The 19,162-nt window shown below is 40.7% G+C and overlaps 1 protein-coding gene across 2 annotated transcripts in view; it reads right to left on the bottom strand.

Moving 5' to 3' along the window:
* Positions 1-19,162, bottom strand: part of LOC105528276 (chromosome unknown open reading frame, human C11orf63) — a 90,600-nt gene that overhangs the window by 16,085 nt on the left and 55,353 nt on the right. For both annotated transcript variants that reach the window (XM_011964991.1, XM_011964990.1), the window contains 3 exons: positions 16,622-16,735; positions 6,962-7,617; positions 713-1,007 (listed from right to left, as the gene is read on the bottom strand). In XM_011964991.1, the coding sequence (XP_011820381.1) occupies positions 713-1,007; positions 6,962-7,617; positions 16,622-16,735 (1,065 nt within the window). The remainder of the gene's footprint in view (positions 1-712; positions 1,008-6,961; positions 7,618-16,621; positions 16,736-19,162) is intronic.

Genomic DNA, 19,162 nt, shown 5'->3' with positions numbered 1-19,162 from the left:
CGCTCCTTCATTTCTTACTGAAAACATTCTACTTTGGGCCTCCAGTTTTACTTGTTAAATCATGTAGGCCCTAAGAGAAAAGATTTAAGTGCACCAAGATGCTAGTAATGGTGAATTGATTTGAGACAAAGAACTCAGTAAAGGTCAGCTAACGTTTGAGAGGAAAGTTCAATCACTGGCCAGCCCACGTATTTTACTGTAGAAGTTGGGGTGAGATTAGGGCCAAGATGAGTTCTCATGGTGGCGGATGGTGGGAAAAATGCAATGGCAACAAGCGCTTTCACTCATTCAACCCCACTTTCTCTGCTTTTTAAGATACGAGAATGCGCTGGGAAGAAATGATTTAATGACCGTGAAGACTCAGGTTAGCATGGGGCTTGGGGTGGAGTATGGAAGCTTTTCTGAGGAAGGGATGTTTCAGCTGGGGATGAAAGGAGGAGTTTTGCCACTCTGCAAGTGGAGACCTCTCGCCAAGATGACTTGAACAGGAGGGAGAAATGGGCATCCCTGGCAGCAACAACTTCTAGAAAGAAGGGGAGGGAAACCCCAGGGAGTAGCAGGGGCAGGAGTAAGAAACTCCTTAGGACTCTGGGCCAGCCAGTGTGGCAGCAACTCAGTAATGACCATCCCTGTTCCAGGGCCATAATTAAATAAAGGTCCATCTGTATTCTCAAAATTGAAGGGTGACTTGGTAAAATGGTGCTTTTATTACCTTACTGCTGCTTCTTTTCTTATGCTTTTTTCCCTTTTCCAGTTGAAACAGATAGCCTTCAGAATTGCTACGGCTAATTTTCACTTGGTTTCTTTGGCTTCTCTCTGAACTGAGTTGGGATTCACTTTCTACCCTTGACAGTATAGGTGGAAGCGTGACGCTGGATAAGGCCCCTTCACTGGGCTGCACGTCGGTCAGCTGCACCAAGGCTTGCTGATGCTGCTCCATTATCTGGGTGAGCCATGAATCTGGAGAAGCTCTAACGGGCTGGCTGTCAGAAGAAGAATGGAATTTCCTTAATGAAAAAAAAAAGCACAAATCTATTAATAAAATCTGGATACATAAGACCTCTAGCATAAAAGTCTTTCTGAACCATTAACTTGACGTATTTATCACTCCCAAAGCAAATTAATGGCATTTAGCTTAATCTTTTCATGACTACATTAATTTCTTACTTATCTTAAACTCCTCCTCTTTTTCCTTTAGGACGGTCTACATTTTATTTAGAACTTTTGTTTAGTGTATTCAGAATAGAAAAACACCATTTTGAAAACTCAAAGACCTTCCCACTGCAAAATACCTAGAAATGTTGCATTACATTAAACATCCTTTAAATACATAGTTGAATTGGTAACATAAATAGAAATCTCCGAAGACCAAAATGAACAAAAGGAATAAAAACCAAAGCAGATTTTAGATTAGCTGAAGCTATAGCTTTCTTTACAAGAGTTTTGGGTCTCCAGGCGTGAGTTTTAATAGTTAACGCCGGAATAGGATATGCAAGATCTTGGTGCTGTGTGAGGCAGGGAATCAGAACTAAGATCGTTGTAAGAAGACTATAACTTGAGGTGCTATATCCTCATCCTCAGTTAAAAGCCACATTAATTAAAAACCCATTCACCAGCCGTGAGAAACAATAAGCAAGTCTGTCTGTCTTGGTCTCTGGGCTCTGAATAGAAAAACAGAACAAACCCCACTCCCCACAAAAACCCAACAGCAACAACAAGCTCTTGTGAGTATCTATTGGACAATATTTGGATTTCAAATTTACCTTACCCACATAATCATGGAAATCCAACACGAAGAAACTAACATAAAAATGATCTTGGATGAGGGATACTTCTGTAGTATCTGGCAGAAGCAAATATAAAACTTCTCTGGAGAAATACACTCCCACCCAAGCCTGCCTAGGTTTCCACAGGAAAGGTGGCTAAATGTGAGTTCACAATCCAAGGTCCTTGCCCAGAAGAGGAAATAATCTATCAAGTATGAGAGTCAGCAGACACACATGCACACACATCCAAATAGCAATAGTAGACTTCCAAGAACTTCACATAGAGAGATCCTAGATAACATTCAGAAGGTCGTTTAAGATGAGTAAAGACACGAGAAAAGAAGTTAAGAACCCAAGAGACATATTTTAAAATCCTGTATTTTGGAAAAAGAACAGAGAGGTTCAATCAGAACCAAATAGAAATTCTAGACATGGAAAATATCATCATTGAAATTTAAAACTCAATGGATACATTAAAAAGCACATCTTGGACACAGGTAAAGAGAGATTTATTATGCTGGAAAACTTATTTAAATACATTTTTCAAAAAGAAGCACTGAGAGATAAAAGGTGTAAACTAAAAACAGTTTAAAAGGCATGAAGTCTAGAATAGACAATCTAATATACGGCTATTTGGGGTTCCTACAGGAGAAAATAGAGTAAATTTGAGACACATAATATTCAAAGGGGGCCGGGCGTGGTGGCTCACGCCTGTAATCCCAGCACTTTGGGAGGCCGAGGCGGGTGGATCATGAGGTCAAGAGATTGAGACCATCCTGGCCAACATGATGAAACCCAGTCTCTACTAAAAACACAAAAACTAGCTTGGCGTGGTGGTGCGTGCCTGTAGTCCCAGCTACACGGGAGGCTGAGGCAGGAGAATCGTTTGAACCCGGTAGGCAGAGGTTGCAGTGAGCTGAGATCGCGCCACTGCACTCCAGCCTGGCGACAGAGTGAGACTCTTGTCTCGGAAAAAAAGAAAGAAGAACCAGTCAGATCTCCAGATCACCATCTCCATTTTGTGCACCTAGGCAACTGTCCCTTCCCTCTCTCCACAGCTCACTGGAGGTTTTCATTCTGAAGAAGCCAACGAGTCTCCTGCCTGTGAAGCACCAAGCAGAGATAATAAATCTGACCACCAAGATAAAAGACCTAAAACTTACAGGAGGGGCTTCCTATCAGATGGCCTCTACAGATCATTCTATAGGTACTCAAAGTCAACAAGCACTATCACTCAGAGCTTCCAATAAGCTTTCTAGTCCCTCATACTTGATCACGAGAAGACGATCAAGCATTGCCAGACATCTGACACAAGCCATAAGGTGGAAGGCAGCAAAATAGGAGAAGAGAAACAAACATCACTGACAAAGACCTAGAGGAAAGAGAAACAAAGCAGGGAATTAAAAACACTGAAAAATTCAGTCACAAGGGCCCTTACAGCCTATTTTGCCTTGTTGAAAATCTAAGAAGATGTTGAGAAAAAAGGATGTTGCATCCACGAACAAAAACATGAGGCTATAAAAAGAGGAACACTCAGAAACCAATAACAGAAACAACAACAAAAAAATCCTGTCGGAAATTAGCAAACATGATAGCAGTAGAAAGACTGGAAGCTAGGACTGAGAAACTCTCCCAGACAGTAGAACAAAATTACGAAGAAATGGAGAAGGAAAGAGAAAACAAAATCATAATAACAGTCCTGGAAAAACACATCTGAATCATAGGAGTTTCTAGAAAGAGCAAACAGAAAATGGTTGAATGGAACTACCCATAAGATGACTCAAGAAATTTTCCCAGAACTGAAGGTCATGTGTTTTCAGGTTTAAAAGCCCCAGCTTAATCTATGAAAATAGACCTATACGAAGGCACATTATTATGAAATTTCACTTCAGTAGAGAAAAGAAAAGATCCTAAAGCTTCCAGAAAACAAAACAAAACAAAACAAGTTATATATAAAGGATCAAGAATAAGGTGGCTTCAGATTTCTCAACAGCAACACTGGATGCAAGAAGGCAATTCTGAGGGACAATGATTTTCTTTCTTTCTTTCTTTCTTTCTTTTTTTTTTTTTCTTTTGAGACGGAGTCTTGCTCTGTCACCCAGGCTGGAGTGGGCGACATCATAATCTTGGCTCATCACAACCTCCACCTCCCAGGTTCATGCCATTCTCCTGCCTCAGCCTCCCTAGTAGCTGGGATTACAGGTGCCTGCCACCATGGCTGGTTAATTTTTTGTATTTTTAGTAGAGACGGGGTTTCACTGTTTTGGCCAGGCTGGTCTCAAACTCCTGACCTTGTGATCCACCTGCCTTGGACTCCCAAACTGCTGTGATTACAGGCATGAGCCACTGTGCCTGGCCAATTTTCAATCAAGAATTCTACAATCCTCTGCCAAGCTACCAATCAGGGGCGAGGGCAGAAGAAAAATAATTTCAGCAAGATCTCAAAACATTTACTTCTCAAGCAGTGGAGGATGTTCTCTACCAAAATTAGACAGCAAACTAAGAAAGAGAACGGGGATGTAAAAAAACAGGAAGGGTGACGAAGGAGAAGAGTGAAGAGAGTCTCCATGAGGACATGGAGATTCTCAAGGATAATATGAGCACAACAACAGCGGAATGCAGTCAGAAAACAAGTGTGGCACAAGACACTGGCACGCTGAGAACTGACCATCACCCTGTCCCCTGTCCTTAGACCACATTTTCAATCTGAAAAAAATCACCGGAAGGGGTGCTCAAACAAACTAAGGAAAATGTGAGATACTGAAAAGAGAATCCTATCAGAAGAAAGGCAAAGGGAATCCTCAGCCGGACAGCTGTGTAGCAAGTTTAGAACGAGAAAGAAAGTAGTCTAGAAAGTCGAGCTCCAAGAAAGAGACAAGAATTGAGAAATTGCCAGATGTAGTTGTCCTTATGGAAACTTACACTAAGAGGCTACTCAAAAGTGTAGGATCAATTAGCTATATGTACAGAGAAAATTAGGCAGAAGCAGCCCAGGAGGTTGAGGTTGCCAAAAAGATTAAAAAAAAAAAAGAAATGAAAAGAGGGACATGATTATAGATATAATAAAAGTGGAATAATATTAAAGTTATTTAAATACTACAAAAAGTTTTATGACAGTACATTTTAAAACTTAGCATAAAAGGAAAATACTTCCCAGAAAAATATAATTTATTAAACTGACTAAAGTGAAAATGAAAAGACTGCAAAGTCTTATAATGATTATAATAAATGCATCAGGAGTTTAAAATCTGCTCACAAACAACAACAAAAAGCCAAACGAAACCCATTTATGGCCCAATAGTTTTAGAGGAAAATCCTATCAAATCTTCAAGTAACAGATAAGGCCAATTGTATATAAAGTGTCCAGAGGATGCAAAAAGAGGAAACAGTCCTCAACTCATTTTATAAGGCTGGTATTTTCTTGATAATCCACCCAGTCAAGGCCACTGGCAGATAGGAAAATTATAAACCAATCTCACTTCATGTATATGAAAATGTTAAATCTTAAAGTGTTAACACATCAAATCCAGCAACTTATTAAAAATGCAGTATGACAAATTGGGTTAACCCTAGGAATAAAAGGATAGTGTGTCATCAGAAAATCTGTTAACATATTTCATTACATTAAAGGATTAATGGAGAAATGTTTCAATAAGTGCAGAAAAAGTATTTGATAAAATCAAATACCCATTTATGTTGAAAGTTATTTGCAAAGAGCAATAGGAGGAAATTTCCTATCTATCATCTATCTATCTACCAAAAACTAAATATTATTTTTAATGGTAAAAGTGTTAGAAACAATCTTTCTAAAATCAGGGAAAAAAAGACAAAGATGCCTGCTATTTATCATGATCTCTTCTAGGAAGCTAACTTTAAGTCTTATTGAATCTACATTCCATACCACCAAGTGTAGCACTTAAATGTTCTTTGATCAACTCACAAGGGAGTAATTGTCTCCCTACTTTGAAAGTAAGTTCCCTGAAGGTGCCTCACACACCATACTTCTTTGTATCTTGTATAGCATTGAGCACTGTAGCATTATATTCAGCATGTTAGGGATGTAGAAACGATGTTTGATTGAAGTACACCAAGAAATGGTGCCTGAAGTAATTTTTAAAATAACTTTTATTCTCCTGTTTATAGAAGTTATACATCTACATTGTCGGGAACTTGAACTGTTCTGAAAATATAAAGAATAAATTTTTAAAATCCCAATCTCTCTTGCTAGAGATAACTACTATTGATGTTTTGGTGAATTTTTCTTCTTCTGTGCATATTTGAACACAGTAGAGCTCACACAGTACAGCTCATACTCCCTAGATGTAATTTTTTTTCCACCAGTGTCATTCAACCCAAGGTGTAATTTTGTACCTTACTATTTTCTTCCTATAGAAGCATTTCCTCATAACCATATTTTTTTGTGGTTCCATGATACTAAATATCATAATTTACCTAAACATTCCCTATTGTTGGATTTTTAGGTCATTTCTATAAATGATGATATTTTTTGTATGTGCATATTTTTCTGTATTTTAGATTATTTTCTCAGGATAGGCCAAGATAATGTTGGAGATCATTTGTTTCCTCCAAACATTACTTGCAGCCCTCAAAAAAGCACTGATGCTTTTTGACTGGGTGCCTCTGTCCTTGTCTCCCTCCAACTTCTAGTTTAACTACAGGGGAAAAATAGAGGAGACAGGGAAGAGGAAAAGAAATCCATGAAAAGTAGACTCGGCTGGGCGCGGTGGCTCACACCTGTAACCTCAGCACTTTGGGAGGCCAAGGCGGTGGATCACTTGAGGTCAGGTGTTCGAGACCAGCCTGGCCAACATGGTGAAACCCCATCTCTACTAAAAATACAAAAATTAGCCCAGTATGGTGGTGAACGCCTGTAATCCCAGCTACTTGGGAGGCTGAGGCAGGAGAGTTGCTTGAACCCGGGAGGCGGAGGTTGCGATGAGCCAAGATCACACCACTGCACTCCGGCCTGGGCAACAGAGCAAGACTCTGTCTAAAAAAAAAAAAAAAAGTGGACTCTTTGAGGCAGGAATCAGAGCTAAGGAAGTTGTTAGGTGAACTCTTCTTCTCACCTAGCCATCCTTATGGATTCCCCTTGCCCTTCTCCCTCTCCAGTCTTTCTGTAGCAGTCTCTCCTTTCTCCTCTAGAAAACCACTTGAGAAAAGGGAATTCTTACCATAACATTTCTAGGTTCCTGTATTTTGTCTCTGTGTAAGGCTGTTTGGGTTGTTTCTTATTTTCAGTTGACCCATGAACATTTCTGTGATAAACCAACTGAGAGCCTTTCTGGCTCGGGAGCACGTGTCTCTTAGAGAGTTCATTAAGGTTGTTCAAATCCATGTCAGAAAGGGTGTGTAGCTGCTGGTACGAAAATCTTTTCTCTTCTTGGTCTTTGTGTCCTCTTTCTTTATTAACATTCAGTCCAGAGTCATATCCAGTAGAGTTTTTATCTAAGACCTTGTCAAAAGCCTGTTTTGGTGGAGCAAATGTATTGGAGGTTTCTTTGAGATTCTGGCCCCTAAGTGCCCTTGAAGCTTGTGCATCATTGTTAGAGGCGTGCATAATCACAATCGATTCAGGCTTTGGTGAAGTATCAAGAGGCTTATTTTGGTTCTGTTGCTGCCTGGGAGGGTTATTCTGGTTCTCCGGACTGGCAGTCACCTCTTCCGCTGTGAAAGACTTCAGGCCATTTTGGTGTTTATGCTGTTTTCGAATCTTGGGCTTGGCTGGTCTTCTGGAAGGCTGATGGTCATTCACCGTTTCAGAAGGCTGCCCTCTTGGTACACTGCTTGATTTTGTACTCTCATATTGAGACCAGTGTTCCTGGTAATTCTAGAGAGATATTTTTGGTTAATGTAAAATTAGAAGACTGGCACTCTTCACAAATTTTAAATCAGTGTTTTTCAAATTGGGGACTGGGAAGCTGACTATAGAACTGAAAGCAGAGACAGAAAAAGTAGAGGTTTTTTTTTGTTTTTTTTTTTCCTAATTTCAGGGCAGTGGAGAGTTAATAACTGAGTGATTCCTCCTGGAAATTTAGGATTATAAGCCTAGAAAGAAATAGAAAGCTTAGAACGGGCTTTATATTAAGGACAAGTCTTTGGCTTAAAAGTTTAAGTTTTAAAAGTTAAGTCTTTGACTTAAAAGTGTCGCCAACTTGGGGGATGGGGTGGGGAAGCTTTACTTCGAGAGATATGGAGAAAGTACAAACGCGAATCTACGTCACAATATATAAGCTTATTTTAAGTAACATGAATATTTTTAAAAATCTTAACCAGAAAACGCTAATAATTTGCTTTATAAACAAAGTACAAATCTAATATTAAATACAATTCAGATGATCAGATCTTTTTACTCATGCTGGTCAGAAGCTAGAAATGACCTCTTCACCAGATGAAACAAATTAGATTTTATTCAGAGGATTATAAAAGAGTCTGTGCTGTGATAGGACATCTGTGAAACCACAAGGGTTGTTTTGCTTCTGTTCCTTAATATAGCCTGCGCTTAGGCAATCAAACATCTGGGGGAAATATTTCAATTTCAGAACAGTCTTTATGCTTTTCAAAGTCTCCTAACAACAAAATGTACTCCTGGTATAATAGATACACTATGTAACTATATTGTGCTATTGCCATTTAGAAATATTTTCCAAGGAATAAAGCACTCATTACTTTGTGAAAAACTGGCTGAGTTAAGAGACCTTTGCAAAGAATGATTACATGCTTATTGAAAACAATAGGATGACCATATGCATCAGTGTGTTATATAACTGCAATATATTTCTTCCTTTCTGAACACATATATTTAAAAAATCTCTTTAGCTTATAGCTATAAAACATTAACTGAAAAATGCAGCAGTTGGATGAATGATTATTTTAGCTTGCTAGAAAGAATGATCAAATTACTGTGATAAGAGTTCAGCTTTGATTTCTCGTTTCTGATACATTCTGATACAACCACTAAGACTCATCCTATTCGTGTATAATATTAAGCAGTGTTCTATTTCTAGTGAAATCACGTTATAATGATAATGTTGATTGTTAAATTTAAAACAGCAATATACAGTGTTACTTATTATATCACATTTTTAAGAAATAACGCTTCTAATTTGAAATTTAGAAGCTGTTCTTTTGAGAATTTGAGCTTTCTAGGGGATTGGCCAGGCTCTGATTAGCTCCTACATACTTTAAATTTTTACTTGTGGTGCTCCAAAAAAAGGGAAAACTTATTTTCTGTATTCCAGGTAAATTCCAGGTATTCCTTTCATGCAGTAAATTGAGCTGCTTGGGGAAATGTGGGCAGGAAGGCTCTGCAAATACATAGCGCCAAGAAAATCCTTTCTTGTAATGGATCCAGAAAATAATTGCTATTTTACAACGTTATAGGTGTGGTCATGGAACATAGCAGCTCTTTTTATGACTGGCAGCACTGTTCGTGAAGGTCAAAAATGTCCCCCTTGACTGTGACCTAAAAATATTAATTGATGCTGATAATGTCACTCTTTTCAATATTTGTTCAGCCTTTAACTCACTAGAGAAGTAACCAGGATGCTGCCATCTAAATGTACTTTCCCTACTTTTCTCTCTTAATTTTCACCAAAAAAGAAAATACTTACTTCTCAGAAATTTCTTGGGTACTAGATCTGAAATCCTGGGTTACCACTTGATCCTAATCACGTTATTACCTTTGCTGCTGACAATCCAGATCACAATAGTACACTTCACAGGGCACTTTGACAACAACAAGGCCAAGGACTCATCATTTTATGAAACTCCAATTGTCTCAAGTGTTAAATCTTCTATTCACATAAATATAAGTGCCCAGAGATGGCATTTCAGTCCCCAGAAAGGAAGCCATTTATGGGCTTGATACGATTTTTCTCACCTTCCAAGCAGCCTACTTGAGATCTGTGGTTTACTAAAGATTTATTACCCTACAACTGGGGCATCAGGTGTCACTCTTTAGGTGGCAAGACCTGAGTTCCCTGAAGTTAATATACAAAGCCATTCTCAGACGATTTAATCTCCATCAGCACTGAAATCCTCTATTCCATCCTGCTCTCACTGGGGTTCTTTTGTTACCAACACTCGCAATCAGTACATACTCCATGCACTTAGAATAACTGCTTAATGGCAGTAGGTTTTTGCATCACACATGGAGCGTTAGCATGGGGGAATCCTGATGCCTAATGCTGGGATGATCATTTCTTAGTAGGGCTCATCCTCAGTTATTAAGTAATGCTCATTCATACTGTGCCACCCAAGAGAACTTTGTCCCCAACCCTGTGAAAGGCAGCACCTGGTTGTTTCTTTTTTACGACTTTTCCTTTCACATGTCCTAAGCAGACGGGACAATGCCTGCTCTGATCGCAACCAAAAAGTTCATCTGCTTCAACACAAAAGCCACTCCTGCTCTTAGTTAACCTGACTCAACCACGGGGTCCCGAGAGTTGTGCCTGGGCTCCGAGATCAGCTCTAAAGTGGAGAAATTTCTGTTGTGTTCCGCTTTTCTGCTGTGTTTATGAACAATAAAACATGAGTACTTTAAGCCTGAGATACAAATTCCATCTGATAATATTAAGAGAATCTCAAGCAAAAATATTAATTGGCTCTAATTTTCTCTGTGGGTAAGGAAGAACTCTGTGTTCAGATGAATAGAAGAAGCATAGATCTATTGATGGTGTTGGAGGCAAAACCAAATTAACAGCTTTTTGGAAAGGTTAATCAGGATTTGATTACAAGGGCTTTCATATTAATTAGTAAAAGATCCCACATATCTTTAATACTATCATTATCTTTTCTTTGCCTGGAAAGCTAAGAGTTATTTTAGAGGGGTAAGAAAGGAAACATCCTATTTATCCTTTCGAAACACTACTTAATTGGGGAACCTCTTATTTTTTCCAACTGACATGTTTCTTGCCTGGTGCCATGGTTTGAACATTTGTGTCCTCCCTAAACTCGGACGTTAAATCCTAACCCCCAAGGTAATGCTATTTTAAGGTAGGGCCTTTTCGAGGTGACTAGGTCAGGAGGGCAGAGCCCTCCTGCATGGGATTGATGTCCTTATAAAATAGGCTCAAGGAAGCTCATTCACCCCTTCCATAGTGTGAGGACACAGTGAGAAGGCGGCACCAATGAACCAGGAAGCAGATCCTCACCAGACATGGAAACTGCCAGTGTCCTGCCCTTGAACTTCCAGCTTCCAAAACTGTGAAAAAAATTAATCTCTGTTGTTTACAAGCCACCTGATCTATGGTATTTTGTTATAGCAGCACAAACAGACTAAGATACCTGGTTAAGATCTTAACCAGTGGGAATGTGCCCGTCACATTGCCCAGCAAGAGTCCTGAGCCTTATACATACTGCATTCAGTCTGGGCACACAACCTGAGCGGGATTCAGAAAACCCGTGAAGATTCACAGGCAAGCGCGAAGCAATTCAGGACGCTAAGGCCTATGTGTCAAGGTTAAATGAAGAGAGATTACTTGGCTTCAAGTGAAGGCTCTAGCCATGGATAAGACTCTTCTTTTTTCTATTTTTTTTCTATTTTTTTGTATTTTTAGTAGAGACGGGGTTTCACCGTGTTAGCCAGGATGGGTCTCGATCTCCTGACCTCGTGATCCGCCCGCCTCAGCCTCCCAAAGTGCTGGGATTACAGGCATGAGCCACCACGCCCGGCCAAGACTCTTAAATAGATTATGATGATGACTTGGCTTCAAGTGAAGACTCTAGGCGTGGATAAGACTCTTACATAGAATATGATCATGACCATCATTCTCAGTATTTTAAAAGTAAAAATACATAGGTTGAAATGGTCTCAGGCATATCTTCTCTCTTTCCTCGCCCTCTCTCTGGTTTCTCGTTCTTTCTAGTATGTAAATGTATTTAAGTCTCTTCTATGAAAAGAAGGAAAGAAACATTCACTTGATGCCATTCTCTGGTTAAATCCTATCTCTTTCTTGGCCGGGCACAGTGGCTCACACCTGTACTTCCAGCACTTTGGGAGGTCAAGGCGGGTGAATCACTTGAGGTCAGGAGTTGAGATCAGCTTGACAAACATGGTGAAACCCCATCTCTACTAAAAATACAAAAATTAGCCGGGCATGGTGGCGTGCATCTGTAATCCCAGCTACTCAAGAGACTGGGGCAGGAGACTCGCTTGAACTGGGGAGGCAGAGGTTGCAGTGAGCCAAAGTCACGATACTGTGCTCCAGCCTGGGTGACAGAGCAAGATCCTGTCTCAAAAAACAAAAGCAAAGAAAAATCTATCTCTTTCTCATTTCACAGCTGGGCATCTTGATGGTGTAGACTGCACTGGTCTCTGCTCCCCATCTCTCATGCTGACCTCTGTCCCCTGCCATAGAGCGTTCCTTCTCCCCATCCCGCTGAAACTGCTCTGTTCAGGACACCAATAAACTTTTAGTCACCAAATCCTGTGGGCACTTTTTTCTTGAACTTTTCATTTTCAAGTTATTTCAGACTTACAGAAAAATTGCTAGTACAGACAACTCTAAAAGATTCTTATCCAGATTGAACAATTTTAAACATTTGGTCACATTTCATTGTTTTCTCTGTCACTCCACACATAAACACACAAATATACATCTATATACAGATATGTAATTATTATTGCTTGCATTTTTGGTATTTAGCTTTTCCAAGCCATGGAGCCTTCCTTATATATGCGTTGCATGTGTAATGCCCCTTGCACGGCACCTCACTGCTGCGTACCTGCTTAGACTGTGAACCATGTCTTCTTCAGTCTGAGTCCTGGGATGCGTGAGGCAGACAGCAGCCCTTACCAACTATGTCAACTTTTCCCTCCCTAGACCACAGAAACAGCAGCCAGGGCTGTCATGGTTCCTTGTTCCTCTTCCCACTTTCACACCTTTGCCCGCATTTGTCCTTCCAGGGGGAGTGGAGATACTGACTCCTATGGGGGGTATTTCTCTGTCTTCTTAGGGCAGAATTAGGTACTCTTTTAGTTCCACTGCATTTTGTACCCACGTCCATATTACTGCATTATAATGATTTCATAACCGTATTCCCACTAAAGTATTGAACTCCTAGAGGGGAGGTACTGCTTTAAAAAAAGATAACCTTGGCTGGGCACAGAGGCTCATGCCTGTAATCCCAGCACTTTGGGAGGCCAAGGTGGGCAGATCACCTGAGGTCAGGAGTTCGAGACCAGCCTGACCAACATGAAGAAACCCCGTCTCTACTGAAAATACAAAATTAGCCGGGCGTGGTGGCGCATGCCTGTAATCCCAGCTACTTGGGAGGCTGAAGCAGGAGAATTGCTTGAACCTGGGAGGCGGAGGTTGTAGAGAGCTGAGATCGTGCCATTACACTCCAGCCTGGGCAAGAAGAACGAAACTCTGTCTCAAAAACAAACAAACAAAAAAACAAACTTTCTTCAAGTTTTATTTATTGTTTTAAAGAATTTTTGTTGTTGTTTGCTTGTTTTTTTTGGTTTTTTTGTTTTTTTGTTTTCATATCTTTTGGGCCAGGCACCTAATCCACAGTGCCTGGAATACAGTAGATAGTCAATAAATATTTGTTGTGTTAAATATTTTGATTTTGCATAAAGATATTTCACATTAGTGAGGGTTATTGCTGTTAGGGTAGGCTTATGAAACTTTGAAAGTCATTTTTCAAGAAAAAAATTTCAAATGAGGCCCATTTTCCCTTGGAGATATACTAAATAATCTTTTTATCTGTATTTTGCATTTTGTATTTTGTAGAGACAGGGTCTTGCTCTATTGCCCAGGCTGGAGTACAGTGGCACCTGTAACATCAAATTCCTGGCCTCTAGCAATCCTCCTCCTTGGCCTCCGAAAAAGCAATAGGATTATAGGCATGAGCCACTGTGCCTGGTCCATGATCTTTAAATGCATCTTTAATCAGTCAGTAAATATTTATTGAGCATCAGCCTTGGGCAAAGCATTGTGGTAGGGGATGTAGAGAAAAATACAATCAGTACCTTTAAAGATCTCATAGTGTAGTGGGTACAAAAGAAACACAGGTGCGGTGGCTCAGGCCTGTAATCCCAGTACTTTGGGAGGTCCAGGCAGATGGATCACCTGAGGTCAGGAGTTCAAGACCAGCCTGGCCAACATGGAGAAATCCAGTCTCTACTAAAAATTCAAAAATTAGCTGGGAGTGGTGATGGACACCTGTAATCCCAGCTACTCAGGAGGCTGAGACAGGAGAATTGCTTGAACCGGGGAGGCGGAGGCTGCCGTGGGCATAGATCCTACCACTGCACTCCAGCCTGGGCAACGAGAGCGAAACTCCATCTCAAAAAAAAAAAAAAAGAAAGAAAGAAAGAAAGAAACAAAGACAGCAGCTAATGAGACACGGCCAAATATGGCAGGCCCTGAGCCAGTGGTCCAGACTATAGACACAGCAGGAGCTGAAGGCAGAGGAGCAGGGTGGGAGAGGCTGGAAATCTCCATGCAGAGGTGGCCCTTGAGGAGGCACTGAAAAGAAGGCACTGGATTTGGGTAGTTGAAGAGGAAAAAGAAAGGCAGCCTGAAGTGTCTGTGTCCCAGAGTGCTGGGCCGGTGTGTAGCATGCAGTGGGCAGTCCACAAATCCTTTCCACCTAAAGAATGGGAAACATCCCTTAGGCCATTCATTGTTATTGTCATTTTAGGTCTAACACTTTTTAGATGTTTTGCTCCATGTCTTCATTCAGGAATGGGTTATAAGCACATTAATTACAGTATACGCAAAGAATAAAAAGCATTCTTTTGGCTTTCTTCTGATTTTCTTCCATACAAAAGTTTTACTGCCTCTGTCAAAGGTCATGACATCAATCAAGCACTGTGATTTTACTTGATTATTATTATTTTTTGGTCTCCATAGAGACTATCCAAAATTGCCAATGCTGACTGTATTTCAAGTCATCATGGCGGATATTAGGAAAAGTTTTCAGTTAGCAATAATTGCAACTTGTATAAATCTCACTGGTTATGATATTACCACTGGGCAAAGTTTTTTTTACCTTTTATCATTAGCTGAGAATCCTATGGTTTTCCTCAGTGACAATTATGAAAGCTACAGGTTGCAATAATCTTACATGCTTCAAATGTATTTTCTATAATAATTTAAATAACTAGACATACATGGTCATAGAATTCTAGCATTTTGCAGCTGTGATAGACCTTAAAGGTGATTTAAGCTAATCCTTCATTTAATAAAGAAGAAACTTAAGGCTTTGAAAAAGTTGAGATTTGCCCAGTCATGCATCAAGTAAACAGCAGGTCGAGGCCCAGAAATTCATCTCTTGTGACCCAGCCCATTACCTATAATGCATGGCAAACCTTAAGGTACTTCCTTTGTCCCCGGTTCCTGTTGACCAAGCTCCCCCGGCTCTCTATCAGGTCTGGTAGTGGATCCTGTCCTCCACATCCCACAGTCATGAGACATTTCAGTCCCCATCCTCTTAACTTCTAGGTGTGGCCTCACTGGCATCAACTTTCAGGAAGCTCTGGGTGAATGACTTTTTCTTTCTTTTTTTGCAACTCTTAAGAGTGGCCTGGAGGTCACTGGGGAGGAAAAGAGATGATTCGGGCTGTCCCTTCTTTCTAACCTCTCTGAAGCTGGGATAAAACTTATTATTTTTTTTTGCTATGTTTATCACTGTACATAGTTTTAACTGATGTCAACAGGCTCTACAGGTTCAGCAATTTCAAAGGACTCATCTCTTCTTAGGCAGGGATAAAACCCGGTCCAAGGGAGGCTCCACATACATGCGTCAAGAAAAACCTGAGCTTCTAGTGCTTTCTCTGTTTCTTTTCTTTTTTCTTTTTCTTTTTCTTTTTTTTTGAGATGGAGTCTCGCTCTGTCGCCCAGGCTGGAGTGCAGTGGCATGACCTCGGCTCACTGCAACCTTCGCCACCCAGGTTCAAGCGATTCTCCTGCCTCAGCCTCCTGCGTAGCTGGAACTACAGGCACCCGCCACCATGCCCGGCTAATTTTTGTATTTTTAGTAGAGTTGGGGTTCACCATATTGGCCAGGCTGATCTCAAACTCCTGATCTTGTGAGCCACCCACCTCGGCCTCACGTGCTAGGATTACAGACATGAGCAACTGGGCTCGGCCTAATCTTTGTGTTTTTAGTAGAGATAGGGTTTCACCATGTTGGCCAAGCTGCTCTCGAACTCCTGACTGACCTCAGGTGATCCACCCATCTTGGCCTCCCAAAGTGCTGGGATTACAGGTGTGAGCCACTGCGCCCGGCCTTTTTCTGTTTCTTCTAGAAAAACAGTGTGGAGAATTTCGGAAAAATCTTCCTGAAATCACATTTATGATTTCAAAGTAGTACACCCATGGCCAAAAAGGATGTCATCACGCTAAATGACCAGTTGGTAAGTTTTTTATATTCTGAAAATGAGGGTTTGATGAGGCTCTGGGAGTTCCCATCCAGTTTTCAGGAATAGTGTCCCCATTGTCTAGGAATAAGAAGTAACTGCCAACTACAAAAGGAATCAGACTTGGGAGCAGCACAGAATTGGACAATTCTTTGGAACTGTGATTTTTCCTGCATGTCTTTCCATGCCTTCCTTCTGTGTGGGATTCTAACTGAGTATGTTGAAAGTGTGATATGATTATTTTCTTCCAGCAAACAGAACCCTTGGAAAAACAGGTAGGGTTGGCTGGCTGAGCAGGCCATGGCTCCTCTGCGCAGAAGCCCGTCTTACCCATAGGAAAGTGGGTAATTATTCTCAAGCATAAAAATAAACCCTTAAGTGATAAGAACTCAGTCACGATCATTACTTATATTCAGCAGTATTGCTTGAAACACACTTAAAATGCAATCTAGCAGGTAACCTTTAGCTGTTGTGCTCTTTGATGCCATTTGTCTTCAGGATCGATGGCAGCATTTTCAATTTCCTTGGCATTCTGAATAGACGTCTTGTCTGTTACTCTGATGGGGTAGGAGATCTAGGTAGGTAAAACACATACAGCATGTTAACTGGATTCATTTTAGTCTTAGAGCCATGGGACTCAAGTCAGTGCACTCTAGAAAACCGTCCTGCTGGGCTAGGTTTTATTTTCAGTTAATTTCAAGGATTCCTCTCATCAGTCCTCAGGGACCTGATTGTTCCCAAGGAAAATGGGAATAAACAATGTTTTATCTTGCAGACACGAAGAGAAAACTGGTGCCTTAAGGTCAAACTATTACTTACTTTACATGCTCAATACATACTCAGGAGACCCAATTTTAGAACAGTTATCTGAACTGGATGCAGCAAGTAACGTTTGATCATGCCAATAGAAACACCATGAAATAACACGACATGCCGAGATGATGACGACAACAGAAATAACAATGTTTTTACACATGGAATGCTCGTGGTGTGCCAGCATCTGTCCTAGGCCCTTAGCACACAATGTTCTCAGGTAATCCTCACAACCACCTTATTAGGTATGCATATGTTATTACTCCCTTTTTGCAAATGAGAAAACAAAGGTACAGAGAGGTTAAGTAATTTGCCCAGGATCAACAGCTAGTAAGTAGAAGAGCTGGGTGGTCTTTCTCCGGAGCCTGCACATGCAACAGTGTTGCTAACTCGCTTATTAGAAATATCCTAGACCTGCATGATTAGTAGTTTTGGTACTCAGAGAATTTGAATAATGTAAAGTCGGTGGTTCTCAACTTTAGTTAGATATTGGAAAAACCGAGGAAATTAAAAAAAAATACTAATGCCCTGATCCCACCTCAAACCCATTAAAGCATAAGCTCTGGGAGTGGCCCCAGACATCAATATATTTTAAAAGTTCCCTATCTACTATTTAAAAAATTTTTTAAACTCCAGACACGGTGGCTCACGTTTATAATCAAAGCACTTTGGGAGGCTGAGGCAGGTGGATCACGAGGGCAGGAGTTCAAGACCAGCCTGGCCAAGATGGTGAAATCTCCATCTCTACTAAAAACACAAAAATCAGCCAGGCGTGGGGGCCAGTGCCTGTAATCCCAGCTACTCGGGAGGCTGAGGCAGAGAATTGTTTAAACCTGGGAGGCGGGGGTTGCTGTGAGTTGAGATCATGCCACTGCACTCCAGCCTGAGCGACAGAGTGAGCCTCCGTGACAGAGTGAGCCTCCGTCTCTAAATAAATAAATAAATAAATAAAGCTCCCCAGGTGGGTCTAATCTGCATCCAGGTTTGGGAAATATGAATGAAGGCAGCTACACAGGATTTAGGTTCCTAAATTATTTAAGGACCCTTCATTGCCTCCATTAGTTACCTGTTTTAAATCAAGAAATTAGTGTCTGTGCTATGTGGCATTCTAGCCCTCAGGATGTACTGCAGGAAGAAAACTTAAAGTTATGCAATCTTAATGCTGGAAAATATTCTGGAGATAATCCAGTTTTCCAGTACATCCACACCATCCCTGGTAGATGTTTACTCGCTGTCTGCCTAAATTTATGCCCCATTTCCTGGCAAGACTTACCTTACCTGTTTGTCAGTATTAGTATGTTTAAAGATCTTCTATGGGTTGAGGAGGAGAAAAGAAATCTCTTTCAGGCATGATGAACATATTGCTCCCTAACTGAGCAACCTGAATGCCAGAAAGCTCTTCCTTATATGCACAGATATATGTCTCTGTAGTTTCTATGCCTCTGCCCTCTGGAATAACACAGACCAGACTAACCCCTTCTTCAGACAACAGTTCTGCGCGGGTAGAAGCTGACCCCGGTCTCCTGTGAGCCTGCTCTTATTTAGAGGACCGACTGTCTCATTCCCCTGTGCTGCAGTCCTCCGGTCAGCCTCCTCTGCCCACTCTCTGTTCCACTGCCTAGAAATGCTGTTAAGTCTCTCCCCGCAGAACTGATGTAATTAGTTTTAAAATTTAGATTTAGGACTTTACAAGCGTTTTGTTACATTTCCTCTGGCAGGCTGTGTAGTGGAGAAGCAGCAAGGTGTATGACTAGAAAGAACTTGGGTTTTGGGACCTGTCCTGTTTGTGTTCAGATCTTCTGTCTGCTGTTTACTTTGACTTCAGACTTGTATTCAATACAGAAAGAGGTAAAATATTTGTTAAATATTAAGTGATAAGTAAATATTTGACAATGAGGACACCCTCATTCCTGACCACTCAATGTGGCTTCCCTGTACAAAACACAACATGTTGTTTCTTTTATTTCAGGTGTAACCTTACTTCTACCCGAGCTATCTCTATTAACTTTGCTAAAGTAACTATCACAATTACTGTATTTATATAGAGAGAGAGATAGGGCAGATAGACAGTGTGAACGTTTGAATACTTAAGGTTAATCTGAAAGTGGGAAAAAGTAAAAACTTTTTAACATTTTTGTGCTTGAATTTTCATTCCTAAAACACGAAACAAAAACAGACTATTTGATCA

Source organism: Mandrillus leucophaeus, unplaced genomic scaffold (assembly GCF_000951045.1).
Source record: "Mandrillus leucophaeus isolate KB7577 unplaced genomic scaffold, Mleu.le_1.0 Scaffold71, whole genome shotgun sequence".
NCBI classification, from domain to species: Eukaryota; Metazoa; Chordata; class Mammalia; order Primates; family Cercopithecidae; genus Mandrillus; species Mandrillus leucophaeus.
The sequence above is the reverse complement of the archived record's forward strand: the minus strand, read 5'-3'. Positions and strand labels throughout refer to the sequence as shown.